Source organism: Vipera berus, assembly GCF_964194415.1.
Source record: "Vipera berus genome assembly, chromosome: W".
NCBI classification, from domain to species: domain Eukaryota; kingdom Metazoa; phylum Chordata; class Lepidosauria; order Squamata; family Viperidae; genus Vipera; species Vipera berus.
Window position 1 is genome coordinate 75,914,934 of NC_138210.1, and position 24,112 is coordinate 75,939,045.

The following is a 24,112-nucleotide window of genomic DNA, read 5'->3' on the forward strand; positions in this document are numbered from 1 at the left end:
TTTTAAATAAAATTTGTAGGACAATAGGGCCGCCAGACCCACCCAGATGTTTGATCCTGCGGACTATCGTGGTTCTCTAGGATCAAATCAACAAAAGGCGATTTATATTGAGGCCAATTGGCTTTAATCAAAGGCTACGTGGATAATGATAATAAAGTTGGAAGGGACCTTGGAGGTCATCTAGTCTGGGAGGATCCCGGTGTGCTTGGAAGTACAGACCAGCCTCAGCCAAGTTGGTGTCGTCAGGCTTGGGAATTCTAGATGTGCTTTAGGCAGGAAAACTGGCTGGGTGACTTTGTGCCAGCCACTTTCTCTTGGTCCCAGGAAGGAGGCAATGGCAAACCAATTTGGAAAAAGCCAAGAAAACAGGGATACCTCCCCCCCTCCAAGAATCCACTGCCCCAATTTGGGGGGGGGGGTGCCTCTGACCTCTGTGCATGAATTCACAAGCAATCCTCGACTTAACGACCGCAATTGAGCCGAGACAGTCGTTAAGTGAGTTTTGCTCCATTTTACAACCTTGCCCCTGCTAAGTGACTCTAGCACCATTGTTAAGTGAATCTGGCTTCCCCGTTGTTGGTCAGAAGGGTCGCAAAAGGGGATAGCGTGACACACAAACCCCCGGGGATGCTGCGACCGTCGTAAACACGAGCCAGTTGCCAAGCATCTGAATTTTGATCACGTGACCATCAGGATGCTGCAATGGTCGTTAAGTGTGAAAAAGGGTCATAAGTCCCTTTTTTTCCAGTGCCGTTGTAACTTTGAACGGTCAGTAAACGAGTGGTTGTAAAACTTCAACCTTTAAAACGGAAGATTTTTCGCTTCAGACGCTTTGATGGTAATTTGCCCAGGTAAAGGTAAAGGTTCCCCCGCACACGCGTGCAAGTCGTTTCCGACTCTAGGGGCCGGTGCTCATCTCCATTTCAAAGCTGAAGAGCCGGCGCTTGTCCGAGGACATCTCCGTGGTCATGTGGCCGGCATGACTAGACGCCAAAGGCGCACGGAACACTGTTACCTTCCCACCGTAGTGGTCCCTATTTTTCTACTTGCATTTTTACGTGCTTTCGAACTGCTAGGTTGGCAGAAGCTGGGACGCGTAACAGGCCCTCACTCTGCTACACGGCACTTGGGATTCAACCCGCTAAACTGCCGACCTTCTGATCAACAAAAGCTCAGCATCCTAACCCACTGAGCCACCGCATTTGCCCAAGTCAGCTGCAATTTGATTGACACCTGTCCTGGGAGAGGGAATTATTTGCCATGAACATGGCTGCTGCTATCCACCCACCAGGCCTTCATGAGTCTCCAAAAACAGGCAGTCAGCCTTTTTTATTCCAATCTTGCAATTGCAATTCCAATTTGCAGCCGCTGACCGAGTAACCAAGGAGGAAAGAAGGAAGGGAAGGAGGCAGCATTCCCGTCTTATTACATAGCAATAAATCAATTCCATTTATAGCAGACCTTGCTGCTGATAAATCCCGTGTGGGGGTTGTGTGCAAAGGAGGGGGGGCTGCCATTCCATGGGGGGAGAGTGTGCAATTAACCCGGGGGTGGCCTTGCTAGTCTATTGCATAGCAATATTCCCATAATTCATAGTGAACCCTGTCACTGATAAATTAAGAATCAAGAGGAAAAAGAGGGAAGGAACGAAGGAAAGAGAAAAGCTTCGGGGGGGGGCATGAAACAAACCCCCTGTGTGTGTGTGTGTGTTCACACACCTGTGCTTGCAAAAAAGTGCAACACCCTTTGCAATCACTTTTTTGGGGGGTAACCAAAGGCGGACTGAGTCTAGGGCAGCATCTGAGGGACTCGAAACACCGGCGCTAACGTTAGGGGCCCCGGGCCCTTGGCCGAGGCCCCGATTTGTGTCCCGGCTCAGAAATTGTTGTCGATGTTCCACACGTCCCCGCTGAGTGCGTTGGCGGCCCCCTGCAGCGTCCAGGTGACAAGGGCGAGTTGCCGGCGGAAGAGAACTTCGTCAAACTTTTCCGGGGCGTCCCGCAGGAGGCTGACGTGCTCCAGGAGGGCCCTGAGGGTGTGGGGTCCCCGGCCGTGGAGGATGTGCCGGAAGGGGGTCTCGGTCACCGCCACGTATTGGGAGAGGAAGTAGAATTCCACCTGCAGGAGGGGAAGCAAAGGGAGGCATACTTTGGCCTGGTGGGGGGAGTTGGGGACCCCAAAGGGCCACTGCCAGGCTGAGGGAGCCGGGGTCCTTTCATCCGTACACCCCCGGGGCTGATGCTCCATGATCTTCCAGAATCAGGATAGAGGGCTGCGGGCTCCTTTTCTGCCTAACAAGTGTTATTCTGGGCCAGTGAAAGCAGCTGCTGCCACTTAGGAATTCAGCCGCCTCTGAAACTCAGTCCCGCTTAGGAAGGCAGCCACCTCTGAAGCTCAGTCCCGCTTAGGAAGGCAGCCACCTCTGAAACTCAGTCCCGCTTAGGAAGGCAGCCACCTCTAAAACTCAGTCCCGCTTAGGAAGGCAGCCACCTCTGAAACTCAGTCCCGCTTAGGAAGGCAGCCACCTCTGAAACTCAGTCCCGCTTAGGAAGGCAGCCACCTCTAAAACTCAGTCCCGCTTAGGAAGGCAGCCACCTCTGAAACTCAGTCCCGCTTAGGAAGGCAGCCACCTCTGAAACTCAGTCCCGCTTAGGAAGGCAGCCACCTCTGAAACTCAGTCCCGCTTAGGAAGGCAGCCACCTCTGAAACTCAGTCCCGCTTAGGAAGGCAGCCACCTCTGAAACTCAGTCCCGCTTAGGAAGGCAGCCACCTCTGAAACTCAGTCCCGCTTAATAAGGCAGCCACCTCTGAAACTCAGTCCCGCTTAGGAATTCAGCCACCTCTGAAACTCAGTCCCGCTTAGGAAGGCAGCCACCTCTGAAACTCAGTCCCGCTTAATAAGGCAGCCACCTCTGAAACTCATTCCCGCTTAGGAATTCAGCCACCTCAGAAACTCAGACCCGCTTAGGAAGGCAGCCACCTCAGAAACTCAGTCCCGCTTAGGAAGGCAGCCACCTCTGAAACTCAGTCTTTCCTGAGTTTGCAGCTTTAAGATGGGTGGACTCACCCGCATTATGCGGACATTGAACATGCGCAGAAGCCTCTCGTTGTGCTCCTCCGAGGTGTAGATGTCCTTGCGCAGCTTCTCGGCAGCCCGCACATAATCGCCCCGTGCCGAATACATCCACTGCAGGGTGAGACCCCGACTCTGGGCGAGGAAAAAAAAACCAAGGGAGAGGGCTGAAGCCGGAGTAGGTTGCAGAACAGTAGGGGGGAAGGCCCCCCCAGGAGAGAGGCCCAGCAGCATTACCTGGCAGGTGGCGCTAACAGGTTAGCTGGCATGTTTCTCACCTGTGCGCCCCCTGCTGGAAGCTATAAGAAATGCACTCAGGCAGAGTAGCTGTTTTCCCTTGGAGGACAGATGCTAAAAATCAAATTATTTGAAAAGGGGGTACTAGACTCTCTCTGATTTGGGGCTACTGTGCAATATGGGAGGGGTAAGAAATTGGAGACATTTCACCCCCCCTCCAAAATTTTCAGATGCGCAGACTGATAGTGCTCAATGCACAAGGACACTGCGCTTTGGGGAGCACCGTTAGGTAAGGTTTTGCAGAAAATGCTCCCCAAATGCCAAAGTATCTAGAGATGAAGCTACCAGGCTAGAAACCTGGAGACGGTGAGTTCTAGTTAGGCATGAAAGCTGGCTGGGTGACTTTGGGACAATCACCAGGAGACGGTGAGTTCTAGTCCCGCCTTAGGCATGAAAAGCCGGCTAGGTGTGCTTGGCCAGTCACCAGGAGACAGTGAGTTCTAGTTCTGCTTCAGTGATGGGCAGGCTCCATTTGATTGTAAGTCGAGGATTGTCTGTATCGGGCAAGTTTAGCACCTTGCACTATTTATGAAAATAATAAAAGCTGGATCCGAAGGAATAAACGTGAGGGCCGCGTGCCTCTTTTGGGGAGGGGGAGAGAGGGGGGAGGGGGGAGGGCCAGCCCCCCCACCTTCAGAAGCGTGTTGTACTGGTTGAAGTGGGCGATCTCCTGCAGGAGGACGTCTCCGTAGCACCAGTAGTCCAGGGGCAGCAGGTGGTCGTGGCTCAGCTTGATCAGCAGGTGGCCCACCACCTCGGCCACGGACTTGGCCACGGCGGGCAGGCGCCCCTGGAGGGCCCGGTTGAGGTGGTCGTAGGTGTCCAGCATGGTGTTGAGGAAGGGGTACGGGCGCGAGTCCTGCAGGGGGACAGGGCAAAACCTGTGAGTCTGGGGGGCCGCAGCCCCAAAGCGAGACAGGGCCAGGGGTCCAGGGCCACGCAGTGTGCCCCCTCCAGAATAGCAGGGAGGAGGCTGACCGCTGCTCTGGGCAGGAGCCCCAACACTCTCCATTTACAGCTCATCCTCAACTTACAGCAGTTCATTTAATAATAATAATAACAACTACAATAATAGCAGTAGTAACAATAGTAGTAGTGATAGTAGTAGTAGCAGTAGTAATAGCATCAGTAATAATAATAGTAATAGTGGTAATAGTAATAATAATAATAATAGTATCAGTAGTAGTAGTAACTACTTCAATAACAACAACAATAATAACAGAGATGTATGGGTCCTCCTGCTTGAGCAGGGGGCTGGACTAGAAGACCTCCAAGGTCCCTTCCAGCACTATTCTATTCTATTCTATTCTATTCTATTCTATTCTATTCTATTCTATTCTATTCTATTCTATTCTATTCTATTCTATTCTATTCTATTCTCTCCACTCCACTCCACTCCACTCTATTCTATTCTATTCTATTCTATTCTATTCTATTCTATTCTATTCTATTCTATTCTATTCTATTCTATTCTATTCTATTCTATTCTATTCTCTCCACTCCACTCCACTCCACTCCACTCCACTCTACTCTACTCTACTCTATTCTATTCTATTCTATTCTATTCTATTCTATTCTATTCTATTCTATTCTATTCTATTCTATTCTATTCTATTCTATTCTATTCTATTCTATTCTATTCTATTCTATTCTATTCTATTCTATTCTATTCTATTCTATTCTCTCCACTCCACTCCACTCCATTCTATTCTATTCTATTCTATTCTATTCTATTCTATTCTATTCTATTCTATTCTATTCTATTCTATTCTATTCTATTCTATTCTATTCTATTCTATTCTATTCTATTCTATTCTATTCTATTCTATTATAATAATAATAAAGTTGAAGGGACTTTGGAGTTCATCTAGTTCAACCCCCTGTTCAGGCAGGAAACTACCATTTCAGACAAATGGCTGTCCAGTCTCTTCTTAAAAACTTCCGGAGTTGGAAGTAGTGACCGTTGGAAGTTACAACGGGACTGAAAAAAAAGGGACTTATGACCGTTCTTCACCCTTACAACCGTTGCAGACGCTTGTCAGCTGACTCATATTTATGACGGTCACAGTGTCCCAGGTGGGGTCAGGCGATCCCCTTTTGCTACCTTCTGACCAGCAAAATCCAGATTCGCTTAACCAACTTAATAGCTGCAGTGATTTGCTTAACAACCGTGGCAAAAACGGTGGTCAAATTTGGCAAAACTCACTTAACAACCGTCTTGGTTCGCAGCAGAAATTTTGGGCTCAGCTGTGGTCGTAAGTTGAGGACGCCCTGTGTTTCAGTCTTGCATGGGCAGAGAGGGGTCCTCAGGGTCCTCCCCCACCCCCCACCCCCATTTCGGGGAAGGGGCCGGGCACCTCACCTCTGCAAAGGAAAACTCCACGGCCGGGACCCCCCCGAAGGAGGTGAAGGCGAAGGCGCTGCTGTCCATGGGGAGGGGCCGGAGGCTGAGAAGGGAGAGAAACCCACCAGGCTCAGGGGGAGGGAGAAGAAATTGGGGGGGGGATTCCAGTAATGGCATTTCAGGAGATTTTTTGCCCATAGAAACCGGCAGGATTTCTTTAGCCCAGTTTTCCTCAACCGCGAACAAGTAAAGATGGGTGGACTTGGCTGGGGAATTCTGGGAAATTGAAGTCCACGCCCACTTTAATAAGTTCTCAGGGCTGATTAAGCTACTGATTTTTTTCCTTTGATTATTGCCCAATTTTTAGCCTTATGGCTAACTCCAGAGCTCAGCCCTGATGGGAGGGGGACCAAGGGGGTGGAACTGGGGGGGGTTTAAAGTCGGGGTGTCAATCCTTCTTACCCCTCATTTTCCCAGCGCCGGCCCTGCTCGGTCATCTGCGCAAAGATGCTTTGGCCGCTGCGATTGGGGCTGTCCACCTGCAGGGAAGAGGCCGGGGGTGTGGAGAGCCGCCCTCACGAAGACCCCTCACCTTCTTTCCTCCCCCACCTGTCCCCTCACCTGCTTAATGACGCTCTCGATGAGGCTGATCAGGGCAGGGCTGGCCTTGGCCAGCAATCTGTCATCTCCTGCGAAGAGACCCAGGCCCAAGGTTCTAGTCCTCATCGCCAAATCTTTCGGCCTCCCCAGCCGTCTTCCTGCTTCTTTTTTTCATCTCTCCCACCCACGTCTTTCTGGTTTTTCATAGTGGCGGTTGGGGTCTTCACCCTCTTAGCAGGCTTGGAGGCCGGCGGGATGGGCCTTCCTTTCCGCAGACCCCCCCTTGGGTGGCACTCAGTCTGGGGGGGGGCTGCCTGCCTCCCACTCCCCACTCACCCAGCACCGCATTGTCCAGACTGATGTACGCAGCGGCCTTGAGGTGCAGCATGGTGAGGTAGCCCTGCGGAGACCGGATGCGGTTTTTAAAAAGGGAAGGGGGGTAGAAATGGGGGGGCCTTTGCTGCTCAGAGACCCCCTTGCTCCCGTTCCTGAGGCCCCCTGATCAAGGGGTCCGTTTCGTGGGCGGCTGACAGACGTGGACAGGGGAGGGTTTGGGGGGGCACGTTGGATTGGTGGGTTCCCCACGCCCCCCTCTTTGGCAAACCCAGAGGAAGGGGGAGTTGCCACCATTTCCCGCCCCCCACCAGCACGCCTCCCTGCCGGGCTGCCCACCGCCTGCCCAGCCCCACTTGCCTCCAGCCACTCGGTGGACCCCACGCTGCCAAAGTCGCCGGCATCCCAGCTCACAAAGAGCAAGCTCCTCCGCAGTTGGAACCCTGCAGTGTAGGACACTGAGTGATCTGCATCGCTCCCAGTCAGGCTTCTCTCGAACTCACAACAGCCCCCACCCCGCCGCTCCCAAGGGGCCCCCAATGGCTGCTGTGGCGCAAAAGGGGGCCTTTCAAAGCAGCCCCCTCGCATTTTACAGGCAAGTCCTCAACTTACGACAATTCACGGAGGGACCCTCTGAAGTCAGAGCAGTGCTGAAAAAAAAGGGCCTCGGGACCGTTTTTCACACTTGCGACTACGGCGGCGTGCTGGGGATCCCGTGATCAAAACTCAAACACTTGGCGACCGACTTGTATTTATGACAGTCGCACAGTGTCCTGGTGTTATGTGATCCCCTTTTGTGACCTTGTGACCAGCAAAGTCAAGGAGGGAGCCAGATTCACTTAACAACCATGTGACCCGCTTAACAACTGCCATGATTCACTTAATGACCATGGGAAGAAAGGTCGTAAAATGGAGCAAAACTCACTTAAGTTTCTCACTTAGCAACAGAAAGCCCGGGCTCGGTCGTAAGACAAGGACTCCCTGTATTTCAGGGAATGTTTGCACTAGGGGTCCTATGAAGAGACACACAGAAACACACACACACATACACACGCCTCCATCATCGGCTTACCGTTCTGCACCATGGCAACAAAAGTCCGGGCCAGTTCCAGCAAAATGGCTGTGCCCACTCCGGACCGGGCAGCTCCGGGCCCCAGGGAATCCCGCTGGGCCCCCACAATCAGGTAGTGATCTAGTAGATTCAAAGGATACAAAGCACAGGATCGCGAGAGATTCCTGGACCAGTCTCCCTTTGCAGAGACCCTCGTCTCTCTTCCTTGCCTCGCCCGAACTCCCTGCCAGCGGTACCGGGTTCAAATTTGCCCTCGATGCAGCCGAAAACATTGTTAATCATGACCGACTGCCGGACGTTGTGCACCCCGAGCTGCAGGCGGGAGTTGGGGTGCCCGGGGCCGAGCAGGTAGGGAACCTCCGGAAGGCGGCCCCTCCAGGCCTGGGGGGCTGGGGGGCCGGTCAGCTGCCTGCAGGGGAATCAGACACGAACGTGTGGATGCCGCGTCTGAAGGCGGGCACAGCCCCACCTGGTTCCTCCCATCCCCCCACTCAGCCCTCCCTCCCTCCCCCCCCCCAGCTACACACCGGAGCAGGCGGGCAGCCACGGCGGCACTGATGGGGTGAGCCGGGATTGAGGGCAGCCCCGAGGACTTTATGGGGGGAAACTGGGTGTGATTGAAGGACGGGAAGCCGGGGCTGTAAGGGTCTCCAGCCCCCATATGAACCTGCAAGGGGGAAAGAAAAAAGGGGCACCCTGAGCTGGGAAAGCCATCCGGAGCCTCCAGGGGCCAAGGCAGTCTACCTGGGAGCTCTCTGCTGCCACCGCCTGCTCGGCGGCCCCCAGTGCATCAGGACGGCCCCGGCAGGTAGGAGAATGCAAACTGGAGAAGGGGGGGTTAGGGTTCAACAGCTGCTTCTGACACACACCCTCCCCCGCCACGAAAAAACTACTCACATGTCCATAAATGCTGATGTTAGGGAAAAGGCCCAGTTTGCGGGGGTCTTGAGGGATGTCCTGGGGGTCCGGGTAAATGAGGATCCCCTTCGCCTGGCTAGCCTCTGCGTTTGCCACCTGGGGGGAGGAAGCGCTCGGGGTGGCCTTTTGCCTTTCATGACCCCCCCTCACACCAATCCTCAAAGCCCCCTCAGCCCCTTCCCAACCGGACCCCCTTTCTCTCCCCTTTCCCCAGGGATGGAGCTTTGGACATTCCCCCCCCCCATTGCAAAGGGGTCCCCTGTCCTTCCCCGTCTGCACCTGCGGGGTCCAGAAGCCCCACCTGCCCCCCATCACCTGGCAGGGATGCCCACGAGCCATTGGCAGAATCTTTCTGCCCGGGAGGAGTAGGGGGGGTCTATGGTGTTGGGGTGCCCCCGGCTCACCTTCTCGGCGTAGCTGATTTTCCCCACGCGGGTGATGACCAGGTGCCCCCGCGGACTCAGCCCCCGCTGCTCCAGCAACGCAAAGTCCTCCCTGCGCCCGTAGTTGGCAAAGACGAGGCCGCCCTGAGGATGGGGAGGGGAGAAAGGGGCTCAGAGGGGGAGGGGGGACCCTTCAGATTGGGGGGCAGGGGAATTCTCCGCCCCAGGGAAGAGATGGGGCAAAACCCCCAGTCCCCTCCTGGGCCCTTCTGGACTACGGGTTTTCTTGCTACCTCTCCCGAAGAGCTTCCAGCCCTGGTGAAGTCTACCTTCATCTCTCTTTTGTATTTTTCACTCAGGGATGGGCGGCTACAGGTAGGTCCTCGACTTACAACAATTCATTTAGTGACCGTTCAAAGTTACAAGGGCACTGGGAAAAAACAGACTTGGGACTGTTTTCCCACACTTAACGACCGCTGCAGCATCCACGTGCCCACGTGATCAAAATCCAGACGCTTGGCAACCGACTCGTATTTATGACGGTCGCAGTGTCCAGGGTGGCAGGGGGGGGGTGTCACGCGATCCCCTTTTGCGGCCTTCTGACAAACAATGGGGAAGCCAGATTCACTTAATCAACCCTGGCAAGAAAAGGTCGTAAAACGGGGCAAAATTCACTCAAGCAGAGCAGAGCACCGGGCATTAATTACCGCGACGGTGCCAGAGGCGCTGTAGGGGCAGTAAACCTCTGGGTCTTCCAGCTGCAGCTCCTCCGTCACAGCCCCGCTGGCGTCCACCCACCGGAGAAAGTTGGGCCGCCTCCTGAGAAAAGGGGGCGACGGGGGTGGGTGGGTTAAAAGGCCCAGCAGACCCTGCTCCCCCCCACCCCAGCCCCCCCCCCATAGCCTCCAGGAACAGCCGTACTGACCGGTCGGGGAGCTGCAACCTCACGTAGTGGCTATCGGTCCAGCTGTGGTCCAGGCCAAAGGAGGTGAAGGCCTCCAGGACATGGCTGGAAAGGGCCTCCAGGCGAGGGGAGCCGGGAGGGTGGGGACCCTCACTCATTTTTCTGCCCGGGAGGGGAGAGATGAGGATGGTTTAATCTTCCATTCGATTCACAATCTGGTGCATTATATTAATTATTATTATTATTATTATTATTATTATTATTATTATTATTATTATTATTATTATTATTATTATTATTATTATACATTACACACACACACACATACACACACACACATATATATATGAACGTATAAATATATATAATTAAATTTATATGTCGCATTTTTTTAAAAAAAGACAAAAACCCCTCCCAACCCCCTTTTTTAAAAAATGTATTGTAAAACTTTTCAATAAAAAAAAAAATTATATGTCGCCTATCTCACCATGGGGCCACTCTAGATGACTCACAACCATAAAAAGGAAGTTTAAACAAAGCAAAAGTAAAATAAATAGAATAATAACAGAAACAAGAAAAAAGAAAAGAAATCAGCTATAAAAAGATACATCCATATGGTGAGTAAAAGCAACAGCAACGACCCTTCCTCACTTGGGAGGGGGTCCTCCCCTTTGCTGGTGAGAGCTTTGCATGTGACACCCCACCCCAAGCACACACACACACACACACACACAGACACCCCACTTTTCCAGCTGGGAGCTCCTGTTGCAGAGATGGGACAAATATGGGGGGTGGGGGCTTAAAAGTGACGAATTCTAAGAGGGGCCCCCCTCTCACTTGCTTGCCCCCCCCAGGGTGCCCCCCTCAGATGCCTGTTGAACCCCCAGCCCGTCCTCGTCCCTGGGGGCCCCTCCCGCGGAGGGGGGGGCTCACCGGATGGTCCCCTCGATCTTCTCCTCGTGGAGATACTTCTGGAACATCTCCCTCAGGTCGCTCCAGTAGAGGGGGGGCGGCCCCCGGGGGTCCTGGGCCGGGCGGTAGGGGCCGTCCTCATTGATCATGGGCAGGAAGTCTCCACAGGCCGTGCAGGAGCCCCCCCTCCGGGAAGAGACGTACCCCAGGAGGAACCCTGCGGGGGGGGGCAAAGGGCCGGCCGGCTGAGTTGCCGGGATTTAAGTCTGGCGGGGGTGGGGGGGTTTCTGATGCCAACCGTGCTGGCCATCCTCTCCACTGGGGCTTGGAGAAGACCCCCCCCAAGATGGCAGTCCCCGGGAAAAATAGAGGGGCCGTTTAGGACCCCCACCCAGTATTGAGGACTCAAGACCATCTCATTGGTCTAATCCTGCTGGAAGTGATGGGGGCACGACCCTGAGCAAGGGGGCAAATCTCTCCAGGCCGGGGGGGGGGAGAAAAGCAGGCTGGCGGGGGGGGCAGACTGGACCCCCTTCCTCACCTACGATGAGCAGGAGAAGGCCCACCAGAGCCAGGTACACCCCCGTCTTCCACCGGTTTGGCCCGGGAGGGGGGGACCCATCCTTTGGGCTGCTGGACGGCCCGTCGGCTTCCTCCATCTTGATCTGAAGCCCCCCCGGGTCACGGTCCCCATCATCCTCGGCCGTGTTGCGGTAGATGGTGTAGGACCTCTGCCCGGGTTTCTGCCTGATCTGGAATCGAGTGGGGAAGAGCAGTCCTGTCTTACCTTGCAGGGATGTCGTTCCAGGAATAAAAGGCAGCGGGGGTGGGGAGTCTTTAGGCGGGCCGGCTGTCGGGGGCTTCCCAGCCTTACCACTCGCTGCAGGCGGGCTGTCCAAAAAGCCATCGTCCCCAGTGGGTCCCCAGCAGCCCTGCCTGTTGAGAGAGGCAGGCAGAAATTCTTGAGGGCTCCACCAGCGCCAGGCGGTTATCTGGGCACACCCTGCCTCCCCTCGGCCCTGCAGGAGACGTGCCTGGTGCAGCCCCCTTATCAGCACCGGGCATGGGGGGGATGTTAATCGGCTCGTGCAGGTGGGTGTCCTCCCGGTCATGAGGTTGGGCCCTGTGTAGTAGGCGGGCGTGTGTGTGTGTGTGGGGGGGCTATTTCCCAAAAATCTCTCTTAGCTGGTTTCTGAAGGAGGGGTGTCCAGCCTTGGCCCCTTTAAGACTGGTGGACTTCAACTCCCAGAATTCCCCAGCCAGCCATGCCTGTTTTTTTCCACCTATCCCTTAAAGCGGAGAGATTGGAGAGGGCCACAATGAGTATGCTGGCTGGGGAATTCTGGGAGTTGAAGTCCACCAGTCTTAACATTGCAAAGGTTGAAGACCCCTGGTCCAAAGCCTCCTTCAAACCTCCACAGAGCTTCCTTTTTGCCCCCTCCCTCACCTCCCGATCCAGCCCAGAGCTTTGTGATCTCCTGGTGGTGCCCCGGCCAGCAGGGCCAGAATTAGCTCCCTCAGCATCCAAGTGGGCAGACCGCCAACCTGGGCTTTTTCCTCATCCAATGGTTAACTGGGGTAGACTGGCTGGCTTTCAGCCACCTGCCCTACAATCTCAAGTACCGGCTATGGGGCTGGGGGGGGTCTTTTTCCTCCCCAGGAAGAAAAGTTACACACCCTCAACCGGGGTTGTGTGGCAGAAGGAGTACAGCCTTTTGGGAGGCTTACGTGTTTTTGTATTGAAATCTGTCTGTTGGGTGGGAAGGAGAGGGCTCCACCAGGTGAACATCTGCCTGACTGACAGTTTGTTAAAGGCCCATTGGCCAGTGGAGTTGTGGGGGGGGGCAAAGTGTGCTTTTCCCACCCCGATCCAGCTTCAAGCTCGGTGCCACGTGCACAAAAATTGTTTACTTTGTTTTGCAACACCGCATTGCTCAAGCTGGTTTACCTTGATGGGGAGTGGGGGGAACCCAGGGGTCACTCAGACGGCCCCATTTTTCTGCTCTTCCCGAGAACCCAGCCCCCCCCAATCCTCTTCCTGGGGGAAATTGGATCCCTTTCTCTTGCGCAGGCCCAGGAATCCCTTTGCCCTGGAGGGGGCCGCTGGAAGTAGGGTGAGAGAAATTGCGGGGGGGGGGGCAGCTGCTTGATTCCCTCAGTTCGAATTCTGCTCTAAAGCAAAAGCAAAGCTAATAAGTGAGTTGTGTGTTTCCGCCTCTCGGCTGTGTTCGCACAACCCCCAAACCCTTGAATGATTCTGCCGTCGGGGTTGGCTCTCCCGCCAGGCACAGAACCCCCCCCCCTCCCCAGATTGACCCCAACCCAGCCTCTGGGCTCCCCTGGTTAAAAACGGTCGTGGGAACAGGGCCTGGGTCCCGATAAGGGGGCCTTGGGGGGAGGGAAATGGTGGCCCCCCCAACCGCCGGGGATTCCCCAAGGAAGAGAAGGAAGGGGTGGGGGTGGGAAGGAGATTCTTCTTACACACACGCACACACACACACACACACACACACACACAGACATACCGAGCTGTGAGTGTCTTCATGTTGTGCAAAATTCAGCCCAATGAGGGACAAAGATTTGGAGGGGAGATAGTCACCCCCCCATTGGCTTTTTGGTGGTGCCAATCGCAGCACCGATTTTTGCTCCCCAGACCCCCAATCTTGGGGGAGCCGGGGGCCCAGGGCCACCTGATGCCCCCTCGCCCTCCAAAGAGACCCTAACTCACCCCTGGCTCTCGGGAGGCCCCCGTCCAGCCGGCCCTGGATTGACCCAGCGGAGTTGGGCAGACAGCCTCCTCCGGCCGCTGCTCCTCCCTCTGGGGCGGCCGTCCGCGCTTGCCCCCTCCCAGAGAGTTGCTGACTCTCCAGATGTGCGTGGGACGGGGGGGGTCAAACTCTGCCTTCTGCTGGCGGTGGGGACCTTAATCAAGTCCCCATTGCCAGGGCCACAGCTCTGTGAAATGTGAAGGGGGGGTTGTCTGGCACACACACCTTCAACCCTAAGGGGAGGCCAGAGCACCCCCCAGACCCTGTCCCAATATGCAGACCCCCCTTTGCCAGCTTCTCTTGCTGGCACCCCCCAGATGTGCTGGGGTCCCTGGCAATTCTGAGCATCGGCGTCCTGGTGCGTTTGCTGCTTTGGGGGAGATCGGGGTGCCTGGGCCCTTCAACCATGGTGGGGGGGGTCTGTAGATGGGAGACACACACACACCCTGGCTGCCTTCGAGGCTTTGCTGCTTTGCTGGGCCTTGTCTGCTGCCAGCTGAGCAGAGAGGAATTCTGGGAGTTGAAGTCCCCACATCTGGCCGAGGTCCCTGGCCAAGGTCCCGGTGGATTTGGGCCTCCCACTCTTCACCCAGGCCAGCTTCTGGCGGGTTCAGCTCAGGCATTTGGCCCCCTCCCCTGCCCCCCCCCCAGCCTAAAAGGGCAGGAGGCGCCCAGTCTCTTGACCCGGTAACTGATCCTGCGGAGAGCAGCTGAGCCTGCCCGGGGACATCGTGGCGGCTGCAGAGAAGCAGAAGTCCCACAGGTAGAGCATTCGACAGGCCGCCCGGACCGGGTTGGGGCGCAGGCTGAAGAGCCGCTTCTGCAGAGGAAGGTGACCGAGGGGGCTCCGTGGGGCAGGCAGCCCTGGGCGATTCAGTGCCCTGCCCGGTGCAGCTCCAGACCCCACCGGTCCCTCCCTCTGCTGGGGAGACGTTGGGGGGCCCAGCTGCGCATCCTGCCCGCCGGTCCCGGCTTGCTTGCGGGGGCTGCCTCTGTTTGGCTTGGCAGCAGAAGGGGCACGTGATGGGCGTGGCGGAGGCAGCGGCCTTTTCCGGCTGCTTGCTGGCCAGAGACAGGGAGGGACCTTCCAGGCCGCTGGGGGGGGCAGGAATAGGGGGTGAGCTGTGAGAAAAACACTGCCTAAGTGTGAAGGGCTGCTTTACAGGCTCCGGCTGGTTTCCGACGCCTTGGCAACAACTTTAAGATGGGTGGACTTCAGCTCCCAGAATTCCCCAGCCGGCGTCGGTGGGCTTCAGCTCCCAGAATTCCCCAGCCGGCGTCGGTGGGCTTCAGCTCTCAGAATTCCCCAGCCGGCATCGGTGGGCTTCAGCTCCCAGAATTCCCCAGCCGGCGTCGGTGGGCTTCAGCTCCCAGAATTCCCCAGCCGGCATCGGTGGGCTTCAGCTCCCAGAATTCCCCAGCTGGCATGCTGCCTGGGGAATTCTGGCCCTTGAACGCATTTCACAGAATCGTAGAATCCGAGGGCTGCAAGGGACCCTGAAGGTCTTCTAGTCCAACCGCCTGACCGAGGCAGGTGTCCACCCATCTCAAAGTCACCAAGCCCTGAGAAGCCCTGAGTTAGGCAAAACGGCAGCTACGTCTCTGAGGACGTGCAGAGTGCTTCTCCCATCCCCCCAGCTGACTTGCATTTCCCTCCACCCACCCCCCCGTACAGCTTGTTTAGTGAGAAAATCAAAGCTGGCAAATAAATGCTGGCTTGTTGGTGAAAGCAGAGCAACTTTTTAATCAGGATAAGCAAGAGCCGTCGCAGCCCCGTCCCGTCCATCCGTCGGGAACCCGCCTCGCTTTTTCCAGGAATCAACTCACAAAGCAGCTGCTCTCGAAGGAAACCCATAAATACTCAGAAAACTGTACACCTTTAACTTAATATCAAATATAAACTCTCAAGAAGTCGCTCAGAGTAGAACTATACATATGTATACAGACCCCGGAGGTCCTTTAAATTAAACTTGGCTGGGCAAAAGCCAGTCACAGGCAGTCCTCGGTTTACGACCACAACTCACGCCAGAATATCCATTGCTAAGCGAGGCGGTTGGTAAATGAGTTCACCTCCAATTTTACAACCTTTTCGTCCCGGTCATTAAGCGAACCACTGCAATTGTTCCATGAACTGCACGGTTGTTAAGCGAGTCTGACTTCCCCTGGAAGGTCGCAAAGGGGGATCACGTGACACCCCTGGACAGTGTAGAGCCGTCATATGTGCGTGCCCGCGGTCAGGCGTCCGAATTCTGATCACAAGACTGCAGGGATGGTCGTTAAGTGGGTGAGCCAGACATATGTCCCTTTTTCCAGGGCGGTCGTAACTTTGAGTGGTCACTGAGCAAAATGGCAGTCAGCTGCGGGCTACTTGCAACCAGACCAGAGTCAGCCATTGGAGGGGCCGCCTGGGAGCTGTCAATCACCCCTTCTGACACCCGAAAGAGCCCCCCCCTTTTCCACCTTTTGTGGGTAGGAAGAAGACGGGGTGGCCCCTTCTGGAAAAGGCCTTCCTCACATTCTGACAATATACGGAGGCCTCACCTTACGACCACAACGGAGTCCAAAGTTTCTGTCGCTAAGCGAGACCGTTGTTAAGTGAGTTTTGACACATTTTACGACCTTGCTCGCCACCGTTGTTAACTGAATCACTGCAACTGTGACCCGGTTGTTAAGTGAATCTGGCTTCCCCCTTTGCTTGTCAGGAGGTCGCGAAAGGGGATCACGTGACCCCCTCCTGGGACACCGTCGTAAGTCTGAGACATTTCGCCAAGCGTCCGAACTTACGTCACGTGACCAGGGGGATGCCGTAACGGTCATTAAGTGTGAAAAACGGTCATAAGTCGCTTTTTTTCAGCGCCATTGTGCCTTGAAACGGTCACTAAACGGACAGCTGTAAGTCAAGGACCGCCCGTAAAGCTTCAGCCTTAAAAAAAGAGGATTTTTTTTTAGCTGAAAATGCTTCAATGCTGAATTTCCCAAGTCAGCCATGATTTGATTGACAGCAGGGCTGTTCCGTGACGGCTCCCCAGCTGATCCGTTCAGCTCTTATCTCCACAGGCACATGGCACCGGGGGTGGGTGGGGGTGTCATGTTCAGGTCAAGGCTGCCCCTGGGTTCGGCTTGAGCAAGTGAGGCCCCTTCCCCAGATGAAACACCTCCCTAGCACCCCCCCCATTTCCACAACCGGGTCTCCCCAACTTGGGTAGATCCGTCTGACACCCCCCCCTTGGCACCCTCACTGCTCCAGCCACGGAAAGAGGGGGTGCTGGTGCAGATTTTGGAGGTCAACACGAGCACCTCCGGGGACCGTCCACTGATGCCCCAGTGGGGAACCCCAGTTTTTCAAGCCTTGGTTTCTTCCTCTTCGCACGGATGCTGGTGCGAAACGCGGGCTTTTGGGGAGAGCCCCCCCCATTCCTGCTTCCTTGGGCCGGACCTCCCCTCGTCCCGTCTCGTCCCCCCCGGCTCTCGTGCCTCGTGACCCGGAGTCGGGCAGAAGCGGCTTTCGGCTTGACTGCTGGGATGCCCCTCCCAGCCGGAGGGTGTGCGCTGCCATCTGCACGGCCCGAGTGGCCACCTGGCAGGGGTGTGTGTGCGTGCCAGTCTCTCTCAAGCGGCCAATCAAGCAAGCGGGCGGTGGTCGTCTGGCCTCCGAGGGGCCTCCCCCTCCCCGTCGTAGGGGAGGGACGCCAAGTGGCAAGCAGCCCCTCGCCCCCGGTCACCTGCCACTCCCCTGGCAGGCAGTGGCCAGGAACAGGTTGACCTTGCCACGCAGGAAACTGGAGTACACACTGAAGAGTTTTTGCACAGTTTGCACACTCAGTGTCCGAGGGAGGGGCTCCTCCTGGGCCTCTGCCTGCTGGAGAGAAAGGGAGCAAGGTCAAACAAGAAAGGGCTCCGGCGTTGGGGACTGTAGTCCTTGACTTACGGCCACAGGGGTGCCAGCCAGACGATGATTAAGTGAGCTTTGCGCCGTTTTTCTTGCCACAGCGAATCCCTGCAGCTGTTAAGTTAGTAGCACGGTCGTTAAGTGGAGCTGGATTCACAGTGGTTCCTTCCGCTCCCAGAATGCCCCAGCAATGTCAGTGGGGGAGGTCTCTTGACTTTGCTGGGGCATTCTGGGAGTTGAAGTCCACCTCTCTTAGTGGCCACGGTGGGAGAAGAACGGAAGCAAAGTCTTCCCTGCACCTGGCACCAGCCCCTCCGTTCCCATGCAGGTGGGCAAAGTAGCCGAGGCCACCGTTACCTCTGAGCCCGTGCAAAGGGCCCTCCTGTCCCGGCAGGTCCTCACCTGGGCGTTGTGCCTGCGCAGAATCTCACGGATGCTTCTCAACCCGCTTTCCATCACCTCCAGCTGACGCAGGAAAGGCTGCATCCGAGGCTGCAGCCTTTTGACCTGGCCCACGGCGAGGGACAGAAGCGCCTGGCCCCGCCAGACCTCCCAGGCCTGCCTGGACCTCTGGAAGAAAGAGGGGGGGCAGGAGGAGGAGGAGGAGGAGGAGGCGGTCAGCAGAGTGGCCCTTTCCTAGCCGTGGGTCTCCCGTGTGGCCTCGCCCAGAGACAACTTACCTCCATCGCTCGCCAGTCAGGAAAATTCACCCTGGTGTCGGACACCGTCACGTGTTCCGGTAAGTTGCAGGCATCTTCACAAAGGTCCACCTGTGGGGGAAAGAGGGCCGGGGGTTGGACTAGAAGACCTCCGAGGTCCCATCCTGCTTGCAATCTCTGAAAGGTTTCAAGAGATCTCCCTCTAGTTCAGGATCAGGAAGAGCCCGCTCGTGGGCATCTTCTGCAGGGCCCGGCAGATGCCAGCTGGGGCTGGCACAAAAACTGCCCTGCCCAGGATCAGCCCTTCCCGGCTTTTAAGGGTTAGGTCAACTTTGCTCCTCTGAGAAACGGGAGGGGTAGGCTACTTGGAGTCTGGCCGGGCAAGGCCGCCCGGAGCAGCAGCGCCTGGACTCACAATGTCCTTCTCTATCTTGCTGGCGTCTTGGATGAACTTGTTCATGACACTCTGGTCGCAGACGGGCTGGGCAGGGGCGGGCAGGGCCGGGTCCAAGGATGCCCACAACAACAGAAATGGAATCAGCCCTGCACAGGGGGGGGGAGAAAGGACGGAGGGCTGCGGTCAAGAAGAGGCCAAGAATAACAGGATAGCAGCAGAACAGCGGCACAACAGCACAACGCGACACCCGATCAACAGAATAACGAAAGACTAAGAAAGTAACAGAACAGAACCACAGAATAATGGAGTAACAGAATAAGAAAAGGGAAGCAGAACAACAGAACAACGGAACAACAGAATAACAGGACAGAATAAGAGAATAAGAAAAGGGAAACAGAACAACAGAATAGAATAACGGAATAACAGAATAACAGAACAACAGAATAACAAAACAAAATAACAGAACAGCAGAATAACAAAGGGAAACAGAACAACAGAACAGACCAACAGAACAACAGGAATAATGGAATAACGGAGCAACAGACTAACAGATCAGACTAACAGAACAAGAGAGTTGAACAGGACCTGGGAGGTCTTCTGGCCAGCAGACGATGCCGGGGGGGGCACCCAATTTGCTGGGGGCAGGACGGGTGACTTGGCTGCTCCCGGCTGCCGGCTCTCCTCCTCCGTCTTTTGGCGCCTCTGTCTCTGCCCCCCCCCCTGCTAAGGACCCTGCCTGGCCTTCTCCCTTGGCCGGCTCTCCCCCACCGTGCTGGACTTAAGAGTCAACTGGGGGGGGGGCACTGGCTCAAAACCGGCCAGCCGGCTCCCAGACCTTCTTCCCAGCGGAAGCCAGCAGGCAGGGGCTTTCCTGCCCCCTTTTTCCCACCTTGCTGGCGCGTTTCTCACCTCCCCTGCCCCACATGCCCACTTCAGCCCTCACCCCTCTCGGCCTGCAGTGTTGACAGGTTCCTTATCGGGCCCGGCCATTCCTTCACGCTTAACTAATTTGGTTTCTCTCCAGGGTGGCCAAAGTCCATTGCGGTCAAACTTGGGAATATGCGCAAGATTTTTCCCACATCCTCAGCCTGGGGCCACCCAGGCAGCGTTCGAGCTGCTGGGCTCCCAGAGGGCATATAGACAAGCCTCATTTCTCTACCTGCCGGGAGAGCCACTGCTGCGAACCCACCCACCCCTCTCTGAAACGCACGAATCCCCCCGAACTCAGACCCACTTGGATGGGGGGTGTCTTGCCCCTTCCTTCTCTTTGCAACGGGGGGATTACACCCCAGCCTGCTCGACAGGGTCAGTTTTCACTTCCCCAATCTGATGCCCACCAAGAGGGGTTGACGTCTCCGGCCCCCTGATGGTCGAGGGACCCCCACACACACACTCCAGCAGCTTCACACAGACAGACACACCCCTGATTTAAATGCCCGGTCTTCTGCTGCTCCTGGGCGATGCTTGGCCATCTTTACTCAACAGGTGAAATATGACTGCCCCTCCACTGAAGCACTGTGTTCCCGTCCCAGGCCTCCTCCAGGCAGGGGACGATGGGCATCCCCCTCCCAAAGACCGTGGACTTTGACGGATGGGAAGATTTTCCCCGACAGCCAACCTTTTTGGCAAGTGCCCAGCGCCATCGATCGCCACGGTTGGCACGGCGGGCCTGCCCTCCCTCTTGGCAACCTCTGGAACAACACCACTTACCAGGGATCCCCATAGCCAAAACTTCATGGTCCCAGCAACTACCGGACCCCTCCCGCTCCACAGCTCTCCATCCACGGCTGTCGGGGGAGGCTGGCAGGGTTGGTTCCTCTCTGGCGATGGCGGCACGGATAGGTCCCCTTCCTCTTCCTCCTTCTCCGGGTCACTCCGCAATCCGCTGGCTTCCCCAGCAGCCGAGGTCCAGCAGGGGCCACACTCCGCAGGGCCAGGTGAGTTCCAGAGGCTTCCTCTCCCGGCCGGGCCTCTGCTTGACCGGATGAGCTTCTCCAGAACTTTGCTCCCTGCACCGGCCTTCCTCCGGGGTCCCAGCAGCCCCCTGGCAGTCTCAGCTTCCTCCTCCTCCTCCCCTAGGACTGGGAAGTGATGGGGGAGACCGCGCGCCCCGCTTGGGCTCTCACCTGGTGCAAACCTGCCCGCCCGAGTTTGCAGGAGACCCCTGGCTCGCCTCCTGCAGACCCCAGCCAGCACTTCCCCAGCTGCGACACCAGGCGCACGAGGGAGCCCGGTTAATGTTTCATCCGCTGCTCTCTTTGCTCTGCGTCCCAGATGGCCTTCCCCCCCCCTTGCACCAGGCACCCTTGCTTCTCTGAAGAGAAGAATGTCACTGGACCGGCCCTGGGAGAGATGGGCAGTTTCCCTCGGCTGACCGGCCAGGAGGAAGTCGAAGGGGGCTTTCTTCGCAGGTTGCGCCAGGGCTCCGCCGAGGCCTATGCAAGACGCGGCACGTCTCCCCCTGGCCCCCCGCCAGCCACAGGTTAAGGCGTGGAAGGGGAGAAGGTCAGCAGCTTGGCGGCTGGCCACTGACCGGTGCCAGAAAGCGGCCGAGGATGGCCCGTTTCCTCCCCATGGACACTTGGAGGAGGAAGAGGAGAGCAGGAGCCCTCTAGCCTGGGGGCCTGGGCTGTCCGGCTGCCCTCGGGGGCCCTCGGGGGCTGGGGAATCCTCTGCCCTCCCCCCCCACACACACCTCTGATCCCTCAAACGGCCTTGCCCCTTTGCCCTTCCTCCGGGGCGGCAAAGCCCTCTTGTGGGAAAGCCCCCCCCCCGTGGACCCCGAGGAGGATGCCCAGGTGGGGGCCGTGGGGTTTCACTCCCCCAGGCGGAGGGCCTTGTGTGAATGCAGCCAGCCTGCGGTGGAGTCTCTCCGGGAGGCCGAACAGTTGATGTGAGAAGACGCCCGAGGAGCAGCTGCAATCCCAGCTCACCAAAGCCGGCCAGGGTTTGCCTGTTGTGTGAACGCAGCCGAAGGTCTCCCTTGACCCTCTGTGACAGTTCTGGGGCCGTCTGATGCCCCCCCCCCCCTGGCAGAAGAGAGGCAGGGGAGATGGCGCCAGACTGGTTTTCCAAACCCGTCTCTTGCTAGCAACGTCTGAACGTGTCGCCTTCTTCTGCGTCCTGCCCTTGTCTTAAGCTTTATCCCTTTCAGCGGCTCAATTTAGATGGGGGGGGGACCCTGCCAGGCCAGCTTTTACCTAACCTTAATTCTACTTTCGCTTAACTTAGTTTACAATTTCTTTCTGACATGGCCTGGAGTTCCCTCCAGGTGGAGGAGTGCGGTAGAAATTGGCAAGAGAAGTCGTGCAGCCCTTTTTTTTTTTTGCCCAATCAGGATGTCCAGCACTTGCTGTCCTGTCCTGTCCTGTCCTGTCCTGTTCTGTCCTGTCCTGTCCACTCTGTTTCCGGTAAAAGCCATTTATGTACACTTGGGAGGGGGGGGATTGGGGAGGGGTCCTCGGGAAAAAGAGGCTGGTTGTGCAGCAGCCCCTGGAAGCCCCCCCCCCGTCCTCCTCTTGGGCTCTGCCATTTGGGGGTGCGGGGGTGGGGGGGCTTCCCTCAAGGAGGCTGGGGAGGGGGGCTTCCATATCCCGGCAGCTCAGATGTGGGGACACCCCAATGCTTCCCCTGGCCAGGGGGTCTGCAGTAACACCGGGACAGCCCTGCCTGGAGTTTGCAAAGGGTGCTGGTTGAGATTCTGGGGGGACGGGGGACGGGGCGGGGGTCTTGGGGCCTTTCGAGTGCTAGGAAGAAGGAAGCTGTTCCTGCAAATGGTCACCCTGCGGAGGGCTAGTGCGGCTGTCTTAGAGTTACGCAACCTCAAGCAACTGGTTTAAACCAGTTAAACCACGATCGGCTAACCATAGGCTAATTTGTGCAGATAGATAGGGCTTGAATTTGCAACTGTTTCGTTTAGTGACCAAGTCACAACGGCACTGAAAAAAAGCCACGCGGCCGTTTTTCACACTTAGGACCGTTGCAGCCTCCTGGTGGCCACGTGATCAAAAGTCAGGCCCTGGGCAAATGGCGTGTACTTAGGACGGTTGCCGTGTCCCGGGGGTGGTGGTCACGTGATCCTATGTTGCAACCATTCTGACAAGCAAAGTCAAGGGGGAAGCCAGACTCGCTTAACAACTACGTGTGACTCGTTTAACAGCTGCTGCGATTCACTTAACAACATTGGCGAGAAAGGTCATAAAATGGGGCAGAACTCACTTAACAATTGTCTCACTTAGCAAAGGAAATTTTGGGCTCAATTGTGGCCATAAGGTGTGAGGACTACCTATTCTCTCTCTCTCTCTCTCTCTCTCTCTCTCTCTCTCTCTCTCTCTCTCTCTCCCCTCCCCCCTAAATGAAAAGCCAATTAGCACATCCAAAATTGACAGGTTAGAGAGCACCAGCCTTACCAGGTAGACCAGGCAGGAAGTACAACCAGATCAGCTAATTCTACTTTTATTGAAAAGTTATATACAGAATATTGCAGTCTGAAAGTACAACTTTCCCACTTTTACAGCCTGAGACAAGGGATGGTTTCTTATGAGCCTCTTGCCTGACCTGTTATCCAGCTGTGGGCTGTACAGCCTCTTCTCTCTTCCGCACCCAGCGTCTCTTCACTCGGTATGACCCCACGTGGAATCCTGCGTCCAGTTCTGGTCACCACAATGTGAAAAAGTTGTTGAGACTCTGGAAAGAGTGCAGAGAAGAGCAACAAAGAGGATCAGGGGACGGGAGGCTAAAACATACAAGGAATGGCTGCTGGAATTGGGGATGTCCAGTTAACGAAGAGAAGGGCGAGGGATGACATGATAGCAGTGTTCCAATATCTCAGGGGCTGCCCCAAAGAAGAGGGAGTCAAGCTCTTCTCCAAAGCGCCCGAAGGCAGGACAAGAAGCAACGGGTGGAAACTCGTCAAGGAGAGAAGCAACCTGGAGAAACTTCCTGACAGTGAGAACAATCAACCAGTGGAACGACTTGCCACCAGAAATTGTAGGTGCTCCAACACTGGAAGTTTTTAGGAAGAGATTAAACAGTTGGTCTGAAGTGGTTTAGGGTCTCCTGCCAGAGCAGGGGGCTGGACTAGATGACCTCCAAGGTCCCTTCCAACTCTGTTGTTCTGTTTTTCTGCTTTTCTCCCACTGCAGAGAGAAGGGAGGAAGTCCCGCCTTCACCCTACCTGTCCAGCCAGGTGCTTTCTGGTAATGGCAAACCTGCAAGTTAGCTGGTTTTGAAGAGGGGAAGCTTCAGTGTGTTGTGTGAATGCAGCACATGGATTAATTCTGCCATAAGAGTGCAGGCATCGTGCTTGGCCTCTGGAACCTGCTGCCACAAGATGGGAGTAAGGAACAGCAATGTGTCAAAAGGTCCCAGGGAAGAGTGGCCATACAGAACCTCCAGGGGCAGGAGCAGTATAGCTGAGCCCTGCCGAAATGTAAACGGGACAAGGCTTCCTTCAGCTTGGACACAGCCGACACCCCCTGAAAGAAGTCCTGGAATGAGTTCAAGGACCCCCATCCCTCCGGGGGCTCCGTCAAAGTGGTCTTGTGCAATGGCCCTTGGGGGA

At 56.1% G+C, this 24,112-nt stretch overlaps 1 protein-coding gene across 3 annotated transcripts; it reads right to left on the reverse strand.

Annotated features, from left to right (window-relative positions):
* Window positions 1–1,310: 1,310 nt before the first annotated feature.
* On the reverse strand, window positions 1,311–11,850 carry LOC308676639 (transferrin receptor protein 2-like). 3 transcript variants are annotated; one of them, XM_081342613.1, is made up of 19 exons: window positions 11,711–11,850; window positions 11,378–11,588; window positions 10,858–11,053; window positions 9,946–10,086; window positions 9,728–9,839; window positions 9,042–9,164; window positions 8,617–8,733; window positions 8,247–8,386; window positions 7,956–8,128; window positions 7,720–7,839; window positions 7,008–7,090; window positions 6,651–6,714; window positions 6,336–6,403; window positions 6,177–6,253; window positions 5,733–5,817; window positions 4,002–4,229; window positions 3,016–3,208; window positions 2,771–2,805; window positions 2,132–2,350 (listed from the first exon to the last, which is right to left on the reverse strand). In XM_081342613.1, the coding sequence occupies exons 1-18, from the start codon at window positions 11,741–11,743 to the stop codon at window positions 2,780–2,782; spliced, it is 2,190 nt and encodes a 729-aa protein (XP_081198739.1). In that variant the 5' UTR covers window positions 11,744–11,850; the 3' UTR covers window positions 2,132–2,350; window positions 2,771–2,779. The 3 variants fall into 3 exon arrangements, with proteins under 3 accessions (XP_081198738.1, XP_081198739.1, XP_081198740.1); XM_081342612.1 differs by lacking the exons at window positions 2,132–2,350; window positions 2,771–2,805 and adding an exon at window positions 1,311–2,118 and having other exon boundaries at window positions 3,068–3,208; XM_081342614.1 differs by lacking the exons at window positions 2,132–2,350; window positions 2,771–2,805 and adding an exon at window positions 2,833–2,875.
* Between the last annotated feature and the right edge of the window lie 12,262 nt (window positions 11,851–24,112).